The 22,857-nt window shown below is 39.6% G+C and overlaps 3 protein-coding genes across 6 annotated transcripts in view; 2 read left to right on the forward strand and 1 right to left on the reverse strand.

Annotated features, from left to right (window-relative positions):
• cacna1db (calcium channel, voltage-dependent, L type, alpha 1D subunit, b) overlaps positions 1-6,146 on the forward strand; it is a 114,405-nt gene extending 108,259 nt beyond the window's left edge. The window contains exon 50 of the mRNA XM_079679472.1: positions 930-6,146. Within this exon, the coding sequence (XP_079535598.1) occupies positions 930-1,235 (306 nt within the window). The 3' untranslated portion in view covers positions 1,236-6,146. The remainder of the gene's footprint in view (positions 1-929) is intronic.
• chdh (choline dehydrogenase) lies at positions 4,729-16,502 on the reverse strand. The gene is made up of 10 exons (XM_079679473.1): positions 16,426-16,502; positions 14,164-14,599; positions 13,426-13,656; positions 10,706-10,872; positions 10,466-10,617; positions 9,986-10,115; positions 9,438-9,572; positions 8,598-8,740; positions 7,432-7,534; positions 4,729-7,267 (listed from the first exon to the last, which is right to left on the reverse strand). The coding sequence occupies exons 2-10, from the start codon at positions 14,568-14,570 to the stop codon at positions 6,849-6,851; spliced, it is 1,887 nt and encodes a 628-aa protein (XP_079535599.1). The 5' UTR covers positions 14,571-14,599; positions 16,426-16,502; the 3' UTR covers positions 4,729-6,848.
• Positions 16,503-16,548: 46 nt separating this feature from the next.
• Positions 16,549-22,369, forward strand: il17rb (interleukin 17 receptor B). 4 transcript variants are annotated; one of them, XM_079673452.1, is made up of 9 exons: positions 16,549-16,753; positions 16,855-16,885; positions 17,194-17,307; positions 19,092-19,198; positions 19,320-19,449; positions 19,954-20,007; positions 20,410-20,520; positions 21,198-21,466; positions 21,739-22,369. In XM_079673452.1, exons 1-9 carry the CDS (start codon positions 16,688-16,690, stop codon positions 22,168-22,170), a joined length of 1,314 nt encoding a protein of 437 aa, XP_079529578.1. In that variant the 5' UTR covers positions 16,549-16,687; the 3' UTR covers positions 22,171-22,369. The 4 variants fall into 4 exon arrangements, with proteins under 4 accessions (XP_079529578.1, XP_079529579.1, XP_079529580.1 ...); XM_079673453.1 differs by lacking the exon at positions 17,194-17,307; XM_079673454.1 differs by lacking the exons at positions 16,549-16,753; positions 16,855-16,885; positions 17,194-17,307 and adding an exon at positions 17,667-18,010.
• The last annotated feature ends 488 nt before the right edge of the window (positions 22,370-22,857 follow it).

The raw sequence follows: 22,857 nt of genomic DNA on the forward strand, positions 1-22,857 counted from the left end.
ATGTGTCATAGTTTTAAAGCTGACTTTATATGCGAGTGTAACATTAATACTTTTATTACCAAGCCCTTGATAATTGAAATTGTTTAACCAATGAATTGTCGTTTACCAACATCAAATTTATATTTGAACAATTCTTATATTTGATAAGCAGTCAAAACATTTTTTCTCCTGGAACCCCTATGAGGACTGTCAGAATCCCCCTGTGTCTCAACATTTACTTGAAGGTCCCATATTATACTATATTTGAAAAATATATTATAGGGCCATATCTATACAAAACTATCTCTGAATTGTTGTGCTCAAAATACCAAACAGATCACCCATTTTAGCCATGCCTCATAGTCATACCCCTCTATTTCAACCCTCGTACAAAAGCGCTGATTTTGGGTCTGTCCCTTTAAATGTAACCGAGCTGCTGCTGGCCAGCCAATGAGCTCTGTGAAGAGAAGAGTGTCTACCAGCAGAAACTCAGCTAAACGCTGCCGGGATTAAACGCCATATTATGTTCCAAACCACATCAAGAATTATTTCTGAAACAGTATGGAGCTCAAACGCTTTCTCTCTCGTGGGTGTGTCACAGGGACAGTACCTTTTTACATCTGGCTTCTTTACACATTCTCTCTAATGCAGCGTCAAGCTCTGAGTGTTAGCGATGGTTGCTTATGTAAACACTGACCATATTACTTCCAAAACACGTCACACATTTCCGATATGACGTCAAGTCCACAGCAAATCTGGATCAACTCCGTTGTACCCCCGTTTTTAGAGATGTGGGTAAGGAGAAAAGAGAAAGGGTTTTATTTTCTGACACTTTGTGAGTCTCCTTACACACAGGGGACACATATTTATGTATAAAAGACATACAAAAATCATTTTGCATAATAGGTGACCTTTAAATTGTGACTTGAAATAATGTTTCACTTCCCCAGGTGTTGATCTCCGAGGGTCTTGGGAAATATGCCAAGGACCCCAAGTTTGTGACAGCGACCACAAACGAAATCGCAGACGCCTGCGAGATGACCATCGATGAGATGGAGAGCGCCGCCAGTAACCTGCTGAATGGCAGTATAGGTAGCTGCAGCACAGGGGCCACGGGCAGCGAGGGCTCGGACTCGCAGGCCGCCTCGCAGCTCAGAGACAGCAGCATCCGGGACTACAGCGATGAGGAGCCCTGCGTGGCTCTGAAATGTGAAGAGGACCTAACAGATGAGATGATATGCATCACATCCCTATAGCAGCGGCTCACATGGGATTATTTAGGTTTTTTCAATTGAATTTCTACAACCAATCCACAGTGAGGGGATGTCTCAGTTCAGGAGCATCCTGGGGAAAATGTTAAATATGGGGGGATAAGAGAACAAAGTGCCTTGTTTTCTCTTTCTGTGGAGTGGAGACGCAGAGAGGAACAGATGGTTGTATGGGAGAGCTGAGATTCAACATATTGAAGCCAGAGAGACTCAATCTTTTCACCGGCCTGCCGGTCATTCAGCAGGAACTCGGGATACTCCTTAAGGTGTTTTATTTTGTTATTTTCTTCATTATTAGCGGTGGTTTGAAACAACAGAATAACCTACCAGCCTCGCATAGCCAGCCCAAAGCTCATAAGTTAGTTTTCCCAAAAACATACTTTGAGAAAGAGCTGCACAACTTGGTAAAATACTGGAAGTTAATGTACTTGGTTATTCATATTATTTGTTTTGCCTCTGTACTACAGTGCATTGTTTTTCAAATTAAACAGCAACATTGATGGCTTTAATTTGAGGAGTTTGCATATTGAGTGAACAATAGCGGGATTGTTCTGATGCGTAATCCAAAAGTTGTGGGAACATGTTTAAAACAAGAACAGCTTTCCTACAACATAAAACTGTGTCACACTGATGTTTGAAAGAGTAACGCTGGCTTTGTGAAGCTGCTTTTGTCCTTCTGCAAAACGTCTTGTCCTGAGTCCTTGTTTTCAGATGGGTGTTTCATGTCATGTATATAACGTGTGATTTTATAAAAAAATAACCTTTAGTGGTCACGATAAGAGACCCTGGTTATTCACCTTCTAGATTACATTCTGGCCTCCTACGTCTTGAATTACCACATAAAAGTTGAATAAAACAAATTATATTTTTATTTTGTTAATTTATTTCAGCTATTGTTACTGCAGAGCTACACTCAGGCTGATCTGAGTCCAGATGTTTCAGGGTTAAGCATTGCTCGTCTCGGTACTTGAAAAGGAGATCACATATCACAGAATAAAGACTTTGTCCCCAGGCATATCCTTCTGTTTCACACGTGCACAATGATCTGAAACACAGAAACTGTGTGTATATAATACTCTTCGCCCTTTACAGCAACAACAGAGAATTAATGTTACCGCATTTTAGTTGCTTAAATACTTTGAACACCCTTAAAATAGAGGAATATATGGTAGTTAGTAAACTGTTTCCATTGTGATCCTTAAAGGGGCCCTGCATGCCTTTTTGGGGGTTTCTCATTCCCATAGTGTGTTGTATAGGTTTGTGTGCATGTAAATCGTCTGCAAAGGCTAAAATCCCAAAGTTCCCTCATGCTTCTATTGGCTAGCGCTCCAACACATTGTACGTGATAGGCTAATGGGCGGGACGTCCATAAGCGTCTGAACAATCACAACAGAGCCGGCAAGCTAACCAATCAGAGCAGACTGGGCTCTGGTTTCAGACAGAGGGTGAAAAGACCGGGCAGGCAGTATGAAAACAAAGCACTTTTTGAAGATTATAGCATGTAAACATGTCACATTACAATAACATTCATAAAACCTGAACATTAGCATAATAGGGCCCCTTTAATTTTTATCCGAGCCCCTTAAAGACTATGAGGAGAGACCGTTTCATTGTTAGAAACTCAGCCATAATACGCAATGAAAATAGGACAAACATCAGATAATACTGTAGAGGAGTTGTTTTACTTTATGACGTAAAAGCTGATGTGGCACATTAGTCTACGTTAACATGCTGAATTAGGCTTCAAGTAGGAATTTGTTTTAGATTACTCATCTAGACCAGGGGTTCCCAAACTTTACAGCCCGCGACCCCCAAAATAACAGTGCCAGAGACTGGCGACCCCCTGTCGGCGGACGGGGGGTCGCCGTGAATTAATTTGTTTGTAAAGTTTGAGAAACAGAGCCTCGTTGCGGGGAAATTATACAGATGGCTAGTCCGCCCCTGAAAATGTCTATGCAAACGTTATTATTAATAATACTTTTTTTTTTTTTATTATAAAAAAAATAAATCAATTTTGTTTTATACATTTTTTTTTTTTTTTCATTTTTATTTTGTAATCATCTCGCGACCCCCACTCGGGGTCTCGCGACCCCCCGGGGGGCCGTGACCCCCACTTTGGGAACCCCTGATCTAGACAAGAAAACTAATAATCCAGAGATTCATGCCTGAGTCATTCAAATATTTGCTGACATGTTAGTTTCACCTACTGAGCAACAATGATAATAAACAATGAATTCCTTTTCAGGCATTTGAGACCATGAGTCAATTCACGCACATAGATTTCAAGTTTTGACAGATATTGGACATTTGTGACTCACTGACAGTGTACATTTTGAACAACATAACAGAACTCTGCTAAAACAAATGTAATTCTTTGTGCGTGTCTTTTGACTGAAATTATGTCAGCTCCTGCAATGTATTCCTATTTATTTTCAATTCTTATGCGAGTGCTCAACAAGTCTACAACAGCTGCTGTCTGTGAAGGGAACCTACATAACCTTCTTGTAGATTAAAAACAACATGTATCTTTGCTACAGCACTAACCAGTCTTTTTCTACCACTGCCAACCGTAACAAGGTCTTCAGGTGTACTTTTACAAACTACAATGGTTTGTGGCTGCTGGGCTATCTACTTTTTTCCTTCAATATAATACTGTTGTCAGGGCAACATGTGTAATCTGTGCAACCAAAGGGCTCTTTCAAATATAAAACCAAAAGCAAGAGATTGTTAAGTGCATTTAAACGCACATGAATATTCAATTATTATTCCAGATTTGTTTCCATTATTTATATGTTGTCAAAAAGTATGCAGATTATTGTGTACAATGATGACAAAAAGGTTCATTCTTATACTGGGATGTTATTTTCTTTATAGTCAATAAACATACAGGTGAATTTAACCTGAGCTTTATATGAACTGTAAATGCACTCATGTCTTGATTGGCCAACACTGCAGATACATATGACATTTACCAACTGCATGTAAATTGTGTTTCACTAAGAATTAATGACTCATACTAATTGTTATTACTTCTGTGACTATCCGGATGTGTTGGTTAAAATGTCAGGGAAACTGTCACAGTGTTTGATTGACAGGTGAACAAGAAGCAGTGAAAACTAAACAACCAACATCAGAAAAAAACGAAACAAGAATTACATTTAAAATCTATTAATTTTCCCTAAATGCAATCAGACTATTCTGACCTACAAATACATATTTAAAGTATTTAAGATCACGTTGAAAGCCATATAACATGCTTTAGGGAGAAATCTGTACATTTGCTGCACCTAGGAATACTCATCTGGCTGTTGTGGGAATCAAATCTGTTCCATTCATTACAGAACAAACCAAAACATTTAGTTAATTCAGTGTTTGAGACAGCCAACGACACCAGAAAATATAATCATCTGCTGCTTATTCATCTATTCAGTTCCATTTAGACTTAACAAAAGAAGCATTGTGACAAAAACCAACACAGAGCATCGTTGTCCAGCTGAAGGCTTTATTATTTTCTATTGTTCCACTGCCATACAAATGTCCATGGAATGACAACATGTATACAATCTGTACAGTGTTTGTAAAAAACAAAGTGATTCACATTTCTGCTTTCTACCCATTTGTTGTATGGAAATTAAACAATATAGCTCTATCTACTTGTAGCATAAGTTCTAGTACCTTATAGATTTTGTACCAAATCAAACACCCTGTTTTGTACATTTTAATTCTTGACGATGAACCTGCTGAGATTTTTTCACTGAATAAAGTCAAGAGGATAAAGTTAGGGTGGCTCTTGTGTTTGTTTACAATCATAAGAAGAATACAAATATAAAGAATGTTCACAATAATGTTCCCTTAAAAAGCCTTCATTAGGACACACATGATTCCAACATTTAGTAAACACAGCTCATAGTGTAAACCCTGTAATGTTACTTCATAGTATAGAGTATAGTGCAGAGCTCAATAAGACACATTGTAATTCATTGTAGCACTCGGCTGTTTCCATCACAGCTAAAAACTAAAAACGCATATTTAATTAAAATCAGCACTTCATGCATGAATTTAAGGACGATTTTCAGTAAAGTCGATTCTAAAATGTATATCAGTAACACAATATACATCTAAAGTAATTCAACAAACAGGCACATATAGTATTATCAATAATACTTATTGATCTTCAAAAGCTTCTTTGTAAACACGCTACATTGAGATAAAATGTATAAAGATTATTGTATACACTTTTTTTCAGTTTCAACAAGTTTTTAGTGTATAGTTGCCATAAAAAGCATTTTAAGACACAATTATCAGCAACATTATGCTAAGCTATAATTTGCAGCTTAGTCAAATTAAACAGACTGCCCTGAACGGAAGGCAACACAAAGCTGTTAGCTGTAAGACTTCATATTCAAGTGGGTCGCTGCTGTGCCAGCAACTCTGGGACAGGGTAGAAAAAGTACTCTATTTGTCTTTAATACTGTCTTTTTATAAAGTTAAGGTAGCAATACAAAATTGTAAAAAATACTCTGTTACCCTGTTACAAGTAAAAGTCCTGCATTTAAAATCTTACTTAAGTAAAAGTACTGGCATCAAAATATAGTTAAAAAACCTTAACATTGGCTAATCACTGAAATAAATCCTGGATGAAGCTGCCCTACTTTTCAGCTTTACTAACAGTTTTAAATCAAACCCAATATGTTCTATGGTCCCTTCGCTGAATTAAAACAGGTGCAACAAAAACAGCATTTCGTTGAACTGTTGAATCAGCTAGCTTCCAGGAAGGAAGAGGGATGTTACCATGGTGACGGCTGAACTCACAGAATAGATTAAACAGAAAACGTGCTGGGCTGACAGTCTGCTGATTAACAGCCAGACAAGAGTAATCATGACTCATACGACACTCTTGATGTGGCCAAAAAGATATAATCTACGAGGCTGACGAAAGAAAAGAACTTTGTTGTCAACACTTGTCTTTTTACAGGCTAAGCACTAGTGTTGTGAAATGTTTAATGTCACGTTGGTATTAACATGAAACCTAGCCCCAGGGTAATACCAGGAAAATAGAGTGTGATGATTGAAGTGGTTTTTTTTATATACGGAGGGTTAGGTTATTATTAAGCTTATAATACTATGGGTTGTTGTGTAAGCATAAGATATGTGAACTTCTCACATACCGAAACCAATTCAAAGTTGATATAGTGTTAACAAGGTATTGCCAGGCATCTTTCCCAGAAACCATTTGTTTCAACCATGAAGTGCCAGCACACCGCTGACCTTATAAACATGAGGGAAAACTGTGATTCATATTAGCTCAAATATAATTAAATACATATGTCATTTTAAAAGTAAGAACATGAACAATGTAAACTGCTAACATTGACTTGATTTGTTTTACACCCTTATGGCTTTGAATTAACATAGCATAGATCAGCCCTCATAATTATTGATCACCTGTGACTACACATCAAACTGACCTTGTGTGTGCACATCAGGTGCAACACACTCCCATTATTATCTAAGAGGCCGATGATCCTGATCTAACAAACAACAAGCTGTTTATTGCTGTTGTCGCCTGATTGTGTATCTTGCTGTTACCCTTCACTCTGTTCATCTTTGTGTGTTGAGTGTCGGCGGTCGGTACACAGGAACCCCGGGGTCCGCGAGAGGAGGACGACCTCTGATGATGTCAGCAGCCTTCTCCGCCAACATGATGGTCGGAGCGTTCAGGTTGCCGCTGACTATGCTGGGCATGATGGAGGCATCGATCACACGCAGTCTCTCCAGTCCCATGACGCGCGTGTTGGAGTCGACCACGGCCATGGGGTCGGAGGGCGAGCCCATCTTACAGGTGCAGGACGGGTGGTAGGCGCTGTCAGCCTTGCGCCGCACAAAAGCGTCAATTTCGGAGTCGGATTGGACCTCGGGACCAGGCTGGACTTCGGGACCGCGGAATGATTCGAAGGCCTTCTGGGCAAAAATCTCTCTGGAGAGCTTGACACACTGCCTGAACTCCAACACATCAATTTCTGAAAGGGGATATAAGAGTAGTACTGTGAGCAGTATTACATTTAAAATCCAAAGACCAAGGAAACATATTATATAAAGTACAACCATAATTAAGCAGGTCTAGACAGTACGCTCTTTTGGGAAGTTCTCCAAACCTTTGATGATTTTAGTGCCTGAATCTTACCGGTGGAGAGATAGTTTGGCTGGAGAATGGGGTGATCCAAAGGGTTGGCGCTCTTCAGCTTCATCCAGCCGATACTGGTGCTCCTCATCATTCCCACATGAACCTACAACACCAACAGAAACAGTCGTTACTGCTGGATGTTTTGGGCTCACACTTACACGCCATACTGTATGTACTGCACAGGTAGACTCCCAGGGTTTCCAAAATGGCCTAAACACCAAGTTCTGAGACTTTCCATGCCCAATTCTCTCAAATTCATATATCGGCGAATGCATGGATCAAGGTTAATTACTGTTAGAACACTGAGAGTTCTTTATAAGATGAAGGAGTCTCACAGAAGGCCACAGAAATAATATCAAAATAACTTCAATCACTTTCAATCATGTCGATTTACAAAAATGTTCAGGACCTTGATTTTCCCCCCTTAAATTGACAAAGCTTCAAGGCTTTTAAAGACCCATACTGACAGTGAGGAGAACGCAACCTTACTGTGTGAGAAAAAAACCTGACATTATTTGTGCAGCAAAACCTCCTTTGTTTCATTAGAGGAGGTTTTTACGCAGTTAAAAATGCACTTTCAGAAAACTCTGCAAACCGAGAAATTAGTCAAGTAAAGCAACTATTATTTGTTGCACGAACACTTTCATAACATCTCGTGGATTGTCTTCTCTACATCCCCATTATGCCATTCTCAATATTAATGTATTTTCAATCATGATTCCTGGACACAGAAACACATTCATCAAAGAAATGCCAAAGGCCTTTTGTAGCCATTCAATAGAAATGTAATGTTGGGATGTCTTAACTTGCTCCTCTCAGGTATTCTTCTCTGGCAAAGCTGTAAATCTGTGATCCGCATCAGCAAGCTCACTCTCAACTCTCAAGCGATTTCCAAGGAGCTCTTTTTATTAAATAAAGGTATGCAGTGCATGTGGTTTTCCCTGGAATGGCACGTGACTGTATAAACACTAAGTATGTGCTTTACGTGACGGGCTGGTTAGTCTAATCTATTGTGTATGCATCACTTTATGCTTTCCACGACACACTGTTGACACACACTAATACACAGCTCCCTGTGTAATAAAAGGAAACCATAATCATAAATCCTGATAGCTGCCACACATATGCAGTGAAGTCAGCTCCCACCTTCTTACATAGACACACACCTGATATGCCTCGATTTTGGAGGCAACTCGCCCGTGGTCGATGACCTGCGATGGCAGGAAGTGAAACTGGATGTCTGGGTGTGTGACTTTTGGACCGCTGCGGATGAACCCCCCACTCTCCAAGTGGGCTGTTGCTCCATAACCTAGAGGACACTCATCATGGTTAATGAGGTTGCACACATAGCATCTGCCTTGTGTTTGTCATAAAGAGATGACAGATATGTCACACATGAGTACACAGGTGTAGATGGTGGCTCTGTCTCATCTTGTCTCGTGGTGTGTCTAATGAGTTGGCAGCTATGTGATGCATGTGGCAACTGGCAAACCTGCACACCACGGAAAGGACTCTTTATCTGCCTTTACGTGATGGGATATTTCCTTTTAGTTCAAATCTGTGTTTCTGTGGTTACCTCCCCTGTTGTCTGTGTCCCAGCTAAGCTGTTATCTCGTTGGTTACGCTTTGTAAGGTAAATGGAGGACAAAGTTGAAATAATTTGAACTTTGAGCTCTTTATCCTCAACAATGGCACACGGCTGCTGCAGGGAGCTTTTACTGCTGATCACTTGGTTATGACATTTTTATCTTGGTCTTGTAAAACCTCCTCTTACAACAGATTATTGTTCAAATTGAGCAGATACATAACCACAAGGGTTTATTTGTGTTTCTCCTGTTGCCAGTAATAACATCATTTTCTGACTTTCTTTCTTTGAACAAACAGAGATAATTTTAACCCATACCTGTTCATAACTGATATTTATTTTTGATATATTTAATTGAAATTCCGTGATATACAGTAAACCTACAAAAAAGTCACTATTTTTGCAGAAGTGTTTTGGTTACCAGTGAACATGGTGAGCCACTCCAGGCCTATCTTGACCATGTGGAAAGGTTTCTGTGCCTTGTAGAGGGAGATGGGCTGAGTGCACTGCTGCTGGACGTACAGCTCCAAATGATCCTGCAGGTTACTGCCAACACCTGAAAAACAAAAGAGGAATAACCAGGCATTTTTCAGAGGCCTTATTATGCTTTTTTAGGGTTTCACTTTCCTGTAGTGTGTTACATAGGTTTGTATGCAGGTTAATTGTCTGCAAAGACAGGGAAGGAAAAAAAAGCCTTTTTGTTACATTCACACATGTACAAATGTAAAAGTATAGGCACAATATACAAATATGGCACGGCAGGGCCCCTTTAATACAATGCATTCCGGGGCAGGGCTGAAAGCGTTATGAGGTGCAAATGAATCCCTCTATTCTCATGTGTATCAAATAAACTATCAAAACTCTATCAAATCTATGCATCTTTAAATCTCAAATTTTTTCTTTCGATTTCTGTTGTTTAAATAATGGCCTTTAAAATGCTTGCATGGTTTTAAAAAAAAAAGAATATACCTGGCAAGTGCTGGACCACAGGGATGCCGTGTTGTTTCAGGTCATCAGCATTCCCCACCCCAGACAGCATGAGTAGCTGAGGGGAGTTGATGGCTCCTCCACTTAATATCACCTCTTTTTCTGCATATGCCTGAAAAGAGACCAAAACCACTTTGAACAGGAGTTCACATCAATACTAGCGGCTATATGCTTTCATATAAATGCTAACGTAAACATGTTATCATTTTGACGACACAATTGCGGTAAAGACATTGTAATGTGAACCCCATGACGACATGAGTCAAAGAGTCAAAGTGATGAGATTATCTCTCTGGGGAACATGAGGGTTTGAACAGTGAATAACTGGATGAGTGAGTGCAAGCTGAAAAGTCAGGAGATAATTGAAGCCATTATGAGGCATCCAATGGGCAACGCAGAAATCTGTGCCAATTGTTCCAAAAATGGTTCTTTATGAATTATTTGTAATTGTATCGATCGTACCCTTTTCTTTTGTCCATCCTGTGTGTACTCCACGCCAACGGCTCGGTTGCCATCAAACAGGATCTTGGTGGTCAGGCAGCAAACCTCTGTCGTCAGGTTGGGCCGACCCAGGGCGGGCCTCAGGTAGGCGCTGGCTGTGCTCCATCTCTTTCCTGGACACATTTGGGCAGTGAGATGTAGGCAATATTTAAGTGTTGGTTTATTAAAGATGTATAAATACAAGTTCCTATTCCCTCTAACCTTTATGAACGGTCATGTCCATCCAGCCCAGGCCCTCCTGTTGCTCTCCGTTCATGTCGTCAGTGAAGGGGTATCCTGCCTGCTGCCCCGCCTCAATAAAGGCTTTGTGCAGGGGGTGGTCGGTCTTCCCTCTGGACACGTGAAGAGGTCCACTGCCTCCCCGGTACCTACAGTACAGGGTCACATAAGAAACACAAATGTTATGATGATAAAAGTTACTTTTCAAAATGAAATCCATTGATTTGATCTGTCAGATGTTTTATTTTCATTAGTTTTAATTAAAATAAATTATATTAGGTGCTTTTCATGCCGTATTCTGTTTGTGAGGTATGCTTTTTAGGTATGTAGAAACCAAAATGATTACGGTAGTTATTATACAGGTTTTTTTCTTTTTAAAAATACAATGAAATGGATGCTTTTGGCCCGTGGAACACCATTAATTTATAGTTGTATGCCTCTGAGCAAAAGGTTTGTGAATCCTGATGCATGGCAATGGTTTTGAGATTTGACACATAAAAGTAGAATAATGTAAAAATGTGCACGACCTGAACTCCCAATTCCTGCATGTGATTAAGAATACAATGCAAGGAAATGTACCAAAAATAAATAGCTTTGGACATTTTTCCTTGGAGGCCTCATCAAGGCTTAAGTAATCTAATGCCAGACGAATGATGGAAAAAGTAAAGCCATTACATTTACAGTTTGTTTTTTTATAACATGTAAAGCGTGTGAACATCGCCACTCCAGTACTCTGAAGATTTTCAGGGGTGTTTCCTGGACCTGGAAACATTCTGGGCTTAGTCCACAGTGGCGGTGCCAGAGATGTTCTTTTGGGGGTGCTGTGGGGTAGCTTGACGTGTCATAGAGGGTGCTCAAACATGTAAGGTTTCCCATTAAGGTACCGGGCGCTACAGTGGAATTTTCTACTGCATCACTCCCCACACGCACATACACAGTGTACCTGCGACTGTTACAATGAAGGCTCGATTATCAGCTCACGGCATATAAGTGTAAGCAGGGGTAAAGTGCTATTTTTATAATAGCGGGGGGTGGACCTAACATCCTCTAGAGGGGTCCGGGGGCATGCTCCCACGGGAAGATTTGTTTTTAAATATTGAAGTTAAAAGCATCAATCTGGTGCACTTTGAGAGCAAAATTAAGAGATCTATGGATACATCTCTCAACACCCAGAGGAAACAGGACTGTAAACAGATTTTCTTTTTCTTTATGGATATTTTACAAATCACTCCCCTTTTAAACTGTATTCTTGTTTTACTGTCATGTAGTATTTCATAACTGTTTTTCATTTAATCCTCTTATTTTTTTATAACTATAATGATCATATGAAGGTGTTCCTTGGACATAATCTTTTACATAAGAATTGCATTCACTGAACACGGGAAATTACAATCCTGCCGTCCTCTCTAGTGTCATGATGAGGTTCAGGTAAAGCACATGACTTGAAGTCATATCTGATTTCAGATGTGGGAAGTTACTAAGTACACTTATTCAAGTAGGCTACTGTACTTAAAGTTCCATTTTGAGATCATTTTTAAGTCAATAAAATCATTTCAATTTATATTGGGAATCGAGTCGTTAGTTTGTTTAGTATATGGCCATGTAATAAGCAGGATAATGTGCAGCGACTTGGTCATTATAGGGAAAAGAACACCCGACGCGAAGCGAAGGGTTCTTGATGAGACCAGCACGGATGACCACGTGCTGGTGATGAAACTCTCCAATTGGCTCGGCAAAGGTTTGCTGTTGCTTTGTGTCAGTTTTACATTGCCACTTCCATTCACATTTTTCATCATTGTTCCACAATGTTTATCATCTTGAAATTAATATCTATATATTTTATACTATACTTGCACTGCTTACCGTTTTCATACTTTATATATCTTAGCATATTCATACACACTGTTCATACTGCTCACAGGCTGCTGTGTATATTCATACCCCTCCTCACTGTTTATTCATCATTCAATTCATTATATTTTATTCTGTAGATTGTGTACATTACTTTTCACTTTACTGCTTGGTGCACTCCTGGTTGGAAGCTAAACTGCATTTCGTTGTCTCAGTACCTGTAATCTGTGCAATAACAATAAAGTTGAATCTAATCTTGAGCAGGAACAAATGTATTTACTTAGTACATATCTGACATTAAAGATTAAACACATTTGTGCATTCTTTATAAATGCAAACCGAGTCAAGCCGACTCCGAGCTATCCGACTTCAGGCGAGCCTTTTGAGACCTCCCCCGGCTGCAATCGGCTATTCTCGTCTGCAGCTCATCTCAAACAAGCCTTGTTACAGTCACACGTAAACCAAACTACAGACAACCTGATTATCTTTTACAATAACACCAGGAAAGATGCATGGCTTTTCTGATATCTACTGTTCTATTTGTTTCCAGACCACACAAGTCTTTATTATTAATTCGCATGTGCCAAAGTTAGATCTGACGCATTAAATGTAACCTTTGAAACTCATGCGACCAGGTTCTGCGTGACGAGGGATCCTTGTGCCACTACACATTTCCTTTAAATTAGTTGCCACCCAGGATGCATTTTGAAGCCAAGTGAGTCTGTGGCATTGAAGCATTAGCACTGCCAGAGTTAGGGCTCACTACTATCCATGTTTATACATCAAAAAAATTAAATGTGTACGGACGGAGGGACGGACGGACGGACGGACAAGGGAGTTTTGTTTTGTACCTGTTTTCTCCCAGCTCATGACATTGAGCTTTCCTAAAGTAAGGCAGACAGTGTTCATAGTCCCAGCCCTCGGCCCCCTCCCTCTGCCAGCGGTTGTAGTCTTCAGCGTGTCCGCGGATGTACACCATGGCGTTAAGTGAAGAGGACCCGCCCCAGACGCGGCCCCTCGGCCAGTACAACACCCGGTTGTCCATGTTAGCCTGATGTTCAGTGTGGTAGTACCAGTTATACCTGAGGAGAAACGTGAAGAAATAAAGCATGCCATCAAAATGGAACCAGTTTAACAGTTTAATAACATTTTACTATATAGAGAAAGTTATCAAAATGCTGCATTGATCACAATGTGACACCTACAGTAGATGATTTGTTAAAATTACTTGTCCATTTTTTATTTATTCAAACAATGTTACAAATGCATATTTGCCTTATTGTGCATTTTTTTATTTTATTCAGTAATAACTATTTTTTTCTGGAATGGGCCGATTTTCCGCTTTCATATTTACTAAACTGTTAGTTAAGAAAACTGTATAACATAATTTTGCAAAAAAGTATTTTAAAGGACTGATGTTTTGGTTAAAAAGGAAATCACATCAAGTCAAAAAGTGTCATGTTTTCTACCTTTGTGTTGAATTTACTCATGTTTGCACACACTTAAAAAAAAAAAAAAGAGAGTAGTAATGAAAAGACAAATAAATCTGTTTTATAGATTAGTCCATGTGAAATAATTAACGACTGTACTTGTCATCGCAGAGGTTGTAGGTCAGTGCAGCTGGCATGTGGATCTTCCATGAGAGTCTTTTGATGCCTAGAAGCATGTCCTTAGGCCCAGCCTCCAGCTGCAGCACGGACTCATGGGCGTCCTCACTGAGACGGTTGGCGAGGACGCAGCCCGCTGACCCTGCCCCAACAACGATATAACTGTAGGAAGGGGTTTTCTGATTGGCTGTTGGTGATGATGAAGCGTTCCAGTGAGCAGCTGTGGTATTTAAACATCTGTGATGGTTGGACGAGTACTGGTTACTATTCCTGTAAACAAGTTCTGGCCAACATGTAAACAGGCACCTGCCGTCCTTCGTAAATCTCCCTCGAGCCGCAGTCACAACTCGCCGGGCCCCAGTTTGGCCTGACATTGCCAAAAACAACATCCTGGTTGTGGGAGGGGTTTCTTCATTCACTGTAAATCAGAAGAACAGACATTAAAGGATTCACTTGAGGGGGAAAGCTGGAACAGGGTGAAATACATCTGGCGTTGAGATGTGGATAAATGTGCTCATTTGTTTACTGGCTCTCTAAGTATGCAAAGTGTGGGTTACAGATATGCGTTTGGCAGACATTTCTTCTCCAGTCACACCTTGACCTTTTTTTTTTATCTCAACTCAACTAGAAATACTTCACTTGGAGGCAGTTATTTTTGATCATTTGCTGTTTTTGAGGAGAGATGTTAAAGTTTCTCTCCTTAATGTACCAAATGCTGCTCTATCATAGAGAGACACTTTACAGAGTAAAATATCATAATTAAAACAACACACTTCAAAATATATAAAACACAACATTAATTACAGATTAAAAACATACTCTATAGATACAGTATATATTTAGGAATGTACAACTGTCGGGCTGGGCTAAGCCCCCGATGTTACTGTACTAGATCCAAGCAACACACCTGTCTGGATCTTTAAAACTGTGTAGTGTCGTGTATATGCTTCTTTTGCATTTGTGCTGCTAATAATGTATTTTTATAGAGTAGGGCTGTCATCTTTACAGTTTTACTTTTTAAAGTGATTTAAAGGTCACCTATTATGAAAAATCCACTTTTTCCTGTCTTTTATACATAAACATGTGTCCCCTCTTTGTAAAGAAATTCTGAACGGTTCAGGAAAAAAACTTCGCTCATTTTTTGTCCTGATCCATTTCTATAGAAACCTGCCTGAAAATGAGCTGATCAGATTTTGGATACTTTATGATGTCATAACGATGTTTTGGCTTGTGTAACCATTAGCCAATAACCAACCAAGGTAAACCCCCCACCGTATCACCTAAATCTCTTCCTAGAGCACCATTGTGTTCTTTTTAACCAAATATCTCTCAGAGGGGCGTGGGGAGTGGCTCCTTATTTTGATCTAAAGTAACAGACAGAGAATCAGCACTTTTGAAACAGGGCTAAAACAGAGGGGATTATGGGATGCTACAATGCATGATCTGTTTGGTATTTGGAGCCAAACACTTCAGAGACATGTTTTGTATCTGAGACCTATAACATATTGACGAGGAGACCTTTAAATGTGCCACCTTGCTCTGAGTCTGTGCCCCAGATTGGCCACCCCACCAAAACATGTGATCCGCCCCTATTACAAAGCAAAGGCTCCAATAAACTTTATGTTCTTGTAAATCTTTTATTGGAAGGCTATTCCATAGTGCGTTTAGTTCAAAGAGAGAGTGTTAGGTCTTCTCATTCAGGACAATGCAGATAAGTAGGTCAGGAGGACTGTCAGAGCAATAAACCAGCAACCACTCACTAGCAGTTTTAGTGACTGCAGCAAAGTCAACAACACTTCTAAGTCGATAAACAGCCGAAATAAATATACACTAAAACATTGACAACATGTGGAAAAAACACAATGTCCCCAAGTTTGAGTAACTTGTTTTTGGCTTGTCTGAATCAGCCTAAATGTTTAGGATGAAGGACATTTCGCAACCGTTAGCTTATCAGTTTAACAGTCAAAGGTCTACAGATCTTTTTAGACACATGTGCTTGATATAAACACGTTTCAAACACTTGAAAATGCATAAGTGTTTTGGAAATCTTCAGAGGCACTTAGTAGATGTTGACAGAAATGTTGAGGCTTTCTGCAGGACTTAAGAACCGTTACATTAGGTCGTGTGCAGTTTAACTTTAAGGTGTTGCAGAGAAAACTGAATGTAACTTTACAGAATAACGAGTAGGGGAATGTCAACACAGACGTGAATAACTGAATGGAGGAGTAGAAAAGAAAACCTTACCTCGATGAAACAGGAGAGTGGAACCGATTTAACTCCAGCCAAAAAAAAAAAATAGCTGCTGGCGGTAGGCGGGGCTTGCGGGCTGTATTTATAACCTGCGTGTCACTGACACCGACGGGATCACCCAGCAACGCACGGCGGCTTGACAGTCAGATGCTGAGCACTTTACAAGTGTAATATCACCAATTTTTTCCGTTTATTTATTTTAATTCAAATCTCCTCCTTTTTGTATTGATTGTTTTTAAGGTCCAACCTGCTGTTGATGATGTGGGGAGCCACAATGATTTGTTTCTTCTTTGTGGCGGCACAGGTGACATCACAAGAAATTGTAAGTTATCGACTTCTAATGGCTAATGCATAAATCGTTTATGAGTTTATCTTTATGTGTACATGTCATTTAAGTGGTCTATATCTGTAATTTCTTTGCAGAAAGTCGAATGCCGTAAACAAGAAAGTCATGGTATGGTTTATACATTTTTTTCATTCTATGGATGAGGATTCTGACCTCAAATGTTAATAAAATAATGTTGGTTTTCAAGCCACTATAGTGGATGATATCAAAAACAGTGCTAGTTGTATGGCACTGCAGTCTTAGAAGATTTGACTGTTAATTTAATTTGACTCTCCAAAGCTTACAACTCTTTTTGGACATCATGAGTCAGGATCACACAAAAGGAATGTTAACCCACCAAATTAGGACGTAAGGAATAATGGATGAATACGTTGTAAAAAAAAAAGGAGGGTAATCGCAATGGTTTCTTGTTCCAGTGGCACCTCCAGAAAGTGATTTCTCTCCATCCTCCCTGAAGGAACTGAGAGGGGAGTTGGTGACAGATGGAGCAAATGATATGATAAACATAAGCTGGGCAATCAGTGTTGATGGTAGGAGACAAATCTGCTTATTTTTTCTAAATGCAAACTTGTAAAATCCCTTGACGTTGTTGACGTTGTAATAATAATAATAATAATAATAATAAATGGGATTTATATAGCGCTTTTCTAGACCCAAAGACGCTTTACATTATGAGTCAGGTCGACAAACAAAACAAGAACACAAACACAAACAAAAACAAAAACAAAACAAAAACAAAAACAAAACAAAAACAGAAAAGCAGTCAGGAGGATGTTGGTTCAGAGGGGGGAGGGGCGGGTTTAAGGATAAGCAGAGTTGAAGAGGTGGGTTTTGAGACGGGACTGGAACAGGGTGAGGGAATCAGACTCACGGAGGTCTCGGGGGAGGGAGTTCCAGAGCTTCGGGGCTGCCACAGAGAAGGCTCTGTCCCCGAAGCTCCGGAGTTTGGCCTTGGGGATTGAGAGCAAACCGGCTGAGGTGGATCTGAGGGACCGGGGTGGTTGGTAGAGGATGAGGAGGTCAGTGAGGTAGGGGGGGTGGGCAGATGGTGGAGGGCTTTTTAGGTGAGGACCAGGAGTTTGTAGTGAATGCGGTGTGAGACGGGAAGCCAGTGGAGTTCTTTGAGGACCGGGGTGATGTGAGGCCATGATTTGGTGTGGGTGAGGAGTCTGGCGGCTGCGTTCTGAACACGCTGGAGTCTGTTGAGGGATGTTGTGCTGATGCCGAAGAGGAGTGAGTTGCAATAGTCAAGGCGGGATGAGATGAAGGCGTGAATGAGTCGCTCAGCTGCGGGGCGGGTGAGAAAGGGACGGAGTTTGGCGATATTGCGGAGGTGGAAAAATGAGGTTTTTACAACTTGGCGGATGTGGGGGTCGAGGGAGAGGGTGTGGTCGAATATCACGCCAAGGTTGCGTGCCTGGGTGGAGGGGGAAACAGGGGTGCCATCGATGGTGAGTGTCAGGTTGGGGGTTTTGCTGAGGGTGGATTTGGAACCGATGAGGAGGAGTTCAGTTGTATTGCTGTTGAGTTTGAGGAAGTTGTGTTGCATCCAGAATTTTATTGCAGTCAGACAGGATTCAATGTGTGTGAGAGGGGGGTTGTGGGGGGATTTGGTGCTGAGGTAGATCTGTGTGTCGTCAGCATAGCAGTGAAAGTCCAGGTTGTGATGGCGGAGAATCTGACCAATTTCCCCAATGTATCTAACACTAGGGAGTTCTCTGGCTTCCATCTTATAATTAATTATAAAGTAGCCTATTTGTTGTACCAAACTTAGTAGCCAACTGATTTTTACTGGTTTTCTGTGAGAAGAATGCAAGGTAGTACTCCCACTTTGGTTTATATATGAACCATATATCTGATATAGATTTATCAGAAACTCGTTTAGTCTGGTTCATGCTATTGTACACAGGCATGCAAAAACGTGTGTTTACCGAATATTTAAACTGGTACAGACAGGGAAAATAAAATACAGTAACCCTAATCAATGATTTAAGGCAGTGCACACTAGACATATTTCAATATGGGCTTTAAATGTCAAATATCCTAGGATCAGTTTGAATAACAAACAGATATATTGTATTTGTTCTCTCGTCTTTTCAATTTTTTTAACACAACATTAACCCTTAAGCTTATGAAGTCATTGTTGTTGTATGTGTGTTGTATACAGTACATGCCACTGTTTATGCATTAGTTGTGTAGAGTAAGTCTTTGTTATGTTTGATCAATTAAATAACGTTTCATACATGAATAAGAGATTTTTTATAATAACATTTATTTTGGTAATTTAATTCATGGCATTAATGTCTCTTTGCAGCCAGTCTGAAATATCTGACAGACACTCGAATAATGAATGGGGGTTCACCAACGTACCATTGTCAATACAGCCCAATTTTGGCCAAGGCAAACCTCACAGGATCAAAGGTATCATGGATGGAATCTTGACTAACATATTTCTGGGTGTTTAATCAATGATTGTCTGCACTGCATGAGATTAAAATGATACTCCTAGTAAAGATTTTTTTTTACACCTCTTCAAATCTAGGTTTGGTTTAATTATTTATTCAATGCAAGTTGTGGCCTTAACTTCATCCAAGTTGCCAATCTCCCACTGCCACCGCCGAACAGCGGCATCAACTACAAGACGACCATCATCAGAATACCTTGTTCAAAGCGTAAGTTTATTTGTTATGTTCCTCAATTCTTAGATACTTTATCAGAGGTAGCTGTTTTATATTTTTCACTTTTACAAGATATTTGAGAGAAGGACTTGTTTTGGTTATCAGGAGTCATTGATGCTTTATTGTTTATACAGGACAAACTGAAGATTATTAAAATGTTCAAATGTTATTTTCTGTTTTCTTTAGGTGTTACATCTGTTGTATGTATGTGCATATCATTATACTACCTTACAAATGATATACCTTAAGCAATACTTAACACAATTACCCACATTTAAATGAGGAAAGGTTTTTGGGTGTATGTCTTTGTTGGTGCCGACCCAACGCAAGAAACTCTTCTTTGATACCTGTAGCAGTTTTATATTTTTCTCTTTCACAAGATATTTGAGAGAAGGTCTTGTTTTGGTTATGAGGAGCTAATGATGCTACGTTGTCTTTATAGTCAAGACAAACTGAATATTATTTAAATGTTTAAACCTTGTTTTCTGTGTTCTTCAGATGCTATAGCACCTACAGATGAGCCAGAATCAGAATCAACGAGTGCATTACCAGGTTTGTTGACACGTACGAAACATTTGACTTGGTTTTGTGTTGCATACATAAAAGTAAAACAAAAATAAAATAAAAACACAGATAGCGAACTATATTAAGAACACTATTATAACATTACAAAAACAAATAAGAAAAAATATAGTCAAATAGAAAATAAAATAAAGCAGTAATTTACATTGAAATAGAATGCAATCAAATATAAAATATGTGCAGTAAGCAAACCAGATATTGTCAACATTGTGTGCATTAATGTATGTGCATATCATGTATGTGCATATCATTTATATTACTTTACAATTAATAATTCTACCCAAACAATACTTTAAAAAACATTTCTCTTCAATATAATGAAATAAAGTTAAATGAGGAATGGGTTTTATGTGTATGTCTTTGTTTGGGCAGACCCACGAGCAAGCACCAACATCCCTGGTATTGTCAACTACACCAGCATAAGGGTGGCCATTATTGGAGGAATGGCTGGTTTGATGATCCTGATTACCTGCTACATAATCTGTAAGTATATCACTTTGAAATATATATAATAAACTAGGTACCAAATTCGCAGATAATGATTGGATTTGACTTCAGGTACTACTGGACCAAATAATTAAAAACTTGAAAAATCCTGACCTGACCCATTTAAAGTGACCTTTCTGTAACATTGTAAATAAGCTCAGTTTAACGTCTTGTTATCTTGCAAAGGAAAAATGCTGACCTTTCTAGATTTGAAGGTTGGATGACGGAAGTACTGAAATGTATCAAACCTGGGCTCACCACAAACAAATCGGAAATCCCCTCTAGGTTATATAAAATTGTAAAACTGCTGCCTGGTGCTGTACATATCGTAGCTCACCATTACAAATAAATAATAAGAATTGTAAATTAAAAAACATAAAGATATCTAACAAACCCACTTTTTATCCGATTAAAATGTCTACAAAAATATTTGGTTGACTCCTAAACCGTTCAAATCATACACATGGCGAAAATCCATACCTCATAGGGTTGAAAAGTACATGCGAGAGACTCAGCCTGATCGGAGAGGAATCTGTAAGAAACAACTAGTCAGGATTAATGTTAAATACCAATTTATCACAGTCAAATGCATTGATTTATGGAACAACTTCAAGGAGTAAACTAATACGATTATTTTCTTTTCTTTTCCCAATCAATTCTTTCTTGCTCTCCAGATAAATACTTTGGAGCCAACTTTGCCAACTCATTGGTTTTCAAAAGGTTGCCCACAGCTCCCATTGTTCCTGTCCTGGTGGTGTATCCTGCTGTGAATTCAGCCTTCCAGCAGGCCGTGGTGGCCCTAGCAGAGTTCCTGCACGGGCACGGTGGCTGCAGCGTGGCTGTCGACATGTGGCAGCAGGGGAAAATCGCAGAGCTGGGGCCCATGCGCTGGCTGGCAGAAAAGGTCATGACTGCAAAGAGAGTGCTCATCGTCTGCCCACAGGTAGGGATTTGAAGTTGAATGTAATATTTACAGCATCCTCCTCATACCTTAATAATAGAACAGGTCTGCCATGACAGTTTCCCTTCACTAACTTTGTTGCTTTTTATAATACTATACCTGACTTACTTGACTCCTGTTGTTCATGTGGGTTGTACTTAGCCAATTGCACAGAAAACTAAACGGCTGCTTTTTGGGGTTATTTCTGCTGGAATAATATTTGTTTTCCTGTCCTTGTCCGAAGACACATACTAAAATCTATTTTCTTTTCTCAGCCCCATTTACAGACCAGGGCCTCTTCACCCAACATAACTCTTCCGGAACCCTCAATCCCAGCTGCAGCTCAGGACCTCTACCCCCTGATTCTCAACATGGTGGCGAGCCATGCCAAAAGCCCCGGCGACTTGGCTAAGTTCTGGGTGGTGCAGCTGGGAAAGCAGCGGGACAAAAAGCTTGGCAATCTTCCACTCGAACTGAGAACCTGCCAGACTTTTAGTTTGATGAAGGACTTAAACAAGCTGTGCAGGAGGCTGCATACCAAGAGTAAAGATGAGAAGACGATTTCCGATCTGTTCTTCAGACCAGGGGTTGCCTACATTGAAAAGTGTACAGGGAAGTTAAGGGAAGCTGTGGAAAAGATAGGTGGACAGCAGCCAAGCATTTTCAGTGAGGAGGAACCATTGACATCTGAGGATGCCATTGTTTGAACATCTGCAATAAAATGTTGATTGATTTATAGAGAGGTTGGGTTGGGATAGGTCATTGGTGAATAGCTGAGTATTTTTAATTAGTTATCATCCTCATCATCATGTAACCTCATGAACACAAGCACAAAGAAAGAAAGGCATCGTAGATAACTTCTCCTCTTATTTATTTTGTATACAATAAACAAAACAAAAAAACCTATTTGTAGTTTGTTTCATCTGCAATCCTTCTAAATCAATTCAACAGAAACAGTGTGAGCAGTGTGAGCTGGAATAGGATTTACGGCTATAAAAGTTGATGATCATTGGTTCCACTTCAAAAAGTAGTTGATATATTTTTTCAATGATGTATTATTAAAATGTAAGATTCACATTCAGAAAAAAATATGGAGACCACTTTAGTCCACCAGAGAAGTCAGCTGCTAATGTTAGCACACTACTGAAAGATTACGTTTTCAAATGCTGTTGCGTTGAGGCAGTTTGTCAACTGTTTGAGTCTTCTCTGCTTGTATGCATGCATTACATTATGACACTGTCTACTTTTGTGCCTTGTCGCCACAGTGGCTGGTAAGTTTACATGCTTGATTTTATTATTTAGTATCTAAGTTGAGTAAGGTTAAATATGTTGTCCTTCTCCTCACAATATGTACTTAAAATTACATGCAAATTAGCAAGGTTTTTCAAATATGT

The sequence above is a fragment of the Notothenia rossii genome, assembly GCF_949606895.1.
Source record: "Notothenia rossii genome assembly, chromosome: 4".
NCBI lineage: Eukaryota > Metazoa > Chordata > Actinopteri > Perciformes > Nototheniidae > Notothenia > Notothenia rossii.

What these genes read in the sequence shown, in the direction of transcription:
- chdh (XM_079679473.1), bottom strand. Translation starts at nt 14,570, where the DNA reads ATGTTGTTTTTGGCAATGTCAGGCCAAACTGGGGCCCGGCGAGTTGTG. An exon ending in TGTGGTCCAGCACTTGCCAG is followed by an intron (nt 9,573 to 9,985) that starts GTATATTCTTTT and finishes TTTGTTTTTCAG; the next exon opens with GTGTTGGCAGTAACCTGCAG. An exon ending in GTGGCTCACCATGTTCACTG is followed by an intron (nt 8,741 to 9,437) that starts GTAACCAAAACA and finishes AGTGTCCTCTAG; the next exon opens with GTTATGGAGCAACAGCCCAC.
- il17rb (XM_079673452.1), top strand. Translation starts at nt 16,688, where the DNA reads ATGATGTGGGGAGCCACAATGATTTGTTTCTTCTTTGTGGCGGCACAG. An exon ending in CAGAATACCTTGTTCAAAGC is followed by an intron (nt 19,450 to 19,953) that starts GTAAGTTTATTT and finishes TGTGTTCTTCAG; the next exon opens with ATGCTATAGCACCTACAGAT. An exon ending in ATCAACGAGTGCATTACCAG is followed by an intron (nt 20,008 to 20,409) that starts GTTTGTTGACAC and finishes TTGTTTGGGCAG; the next exon opens with ACCCACGAGCAAGCACCAAC.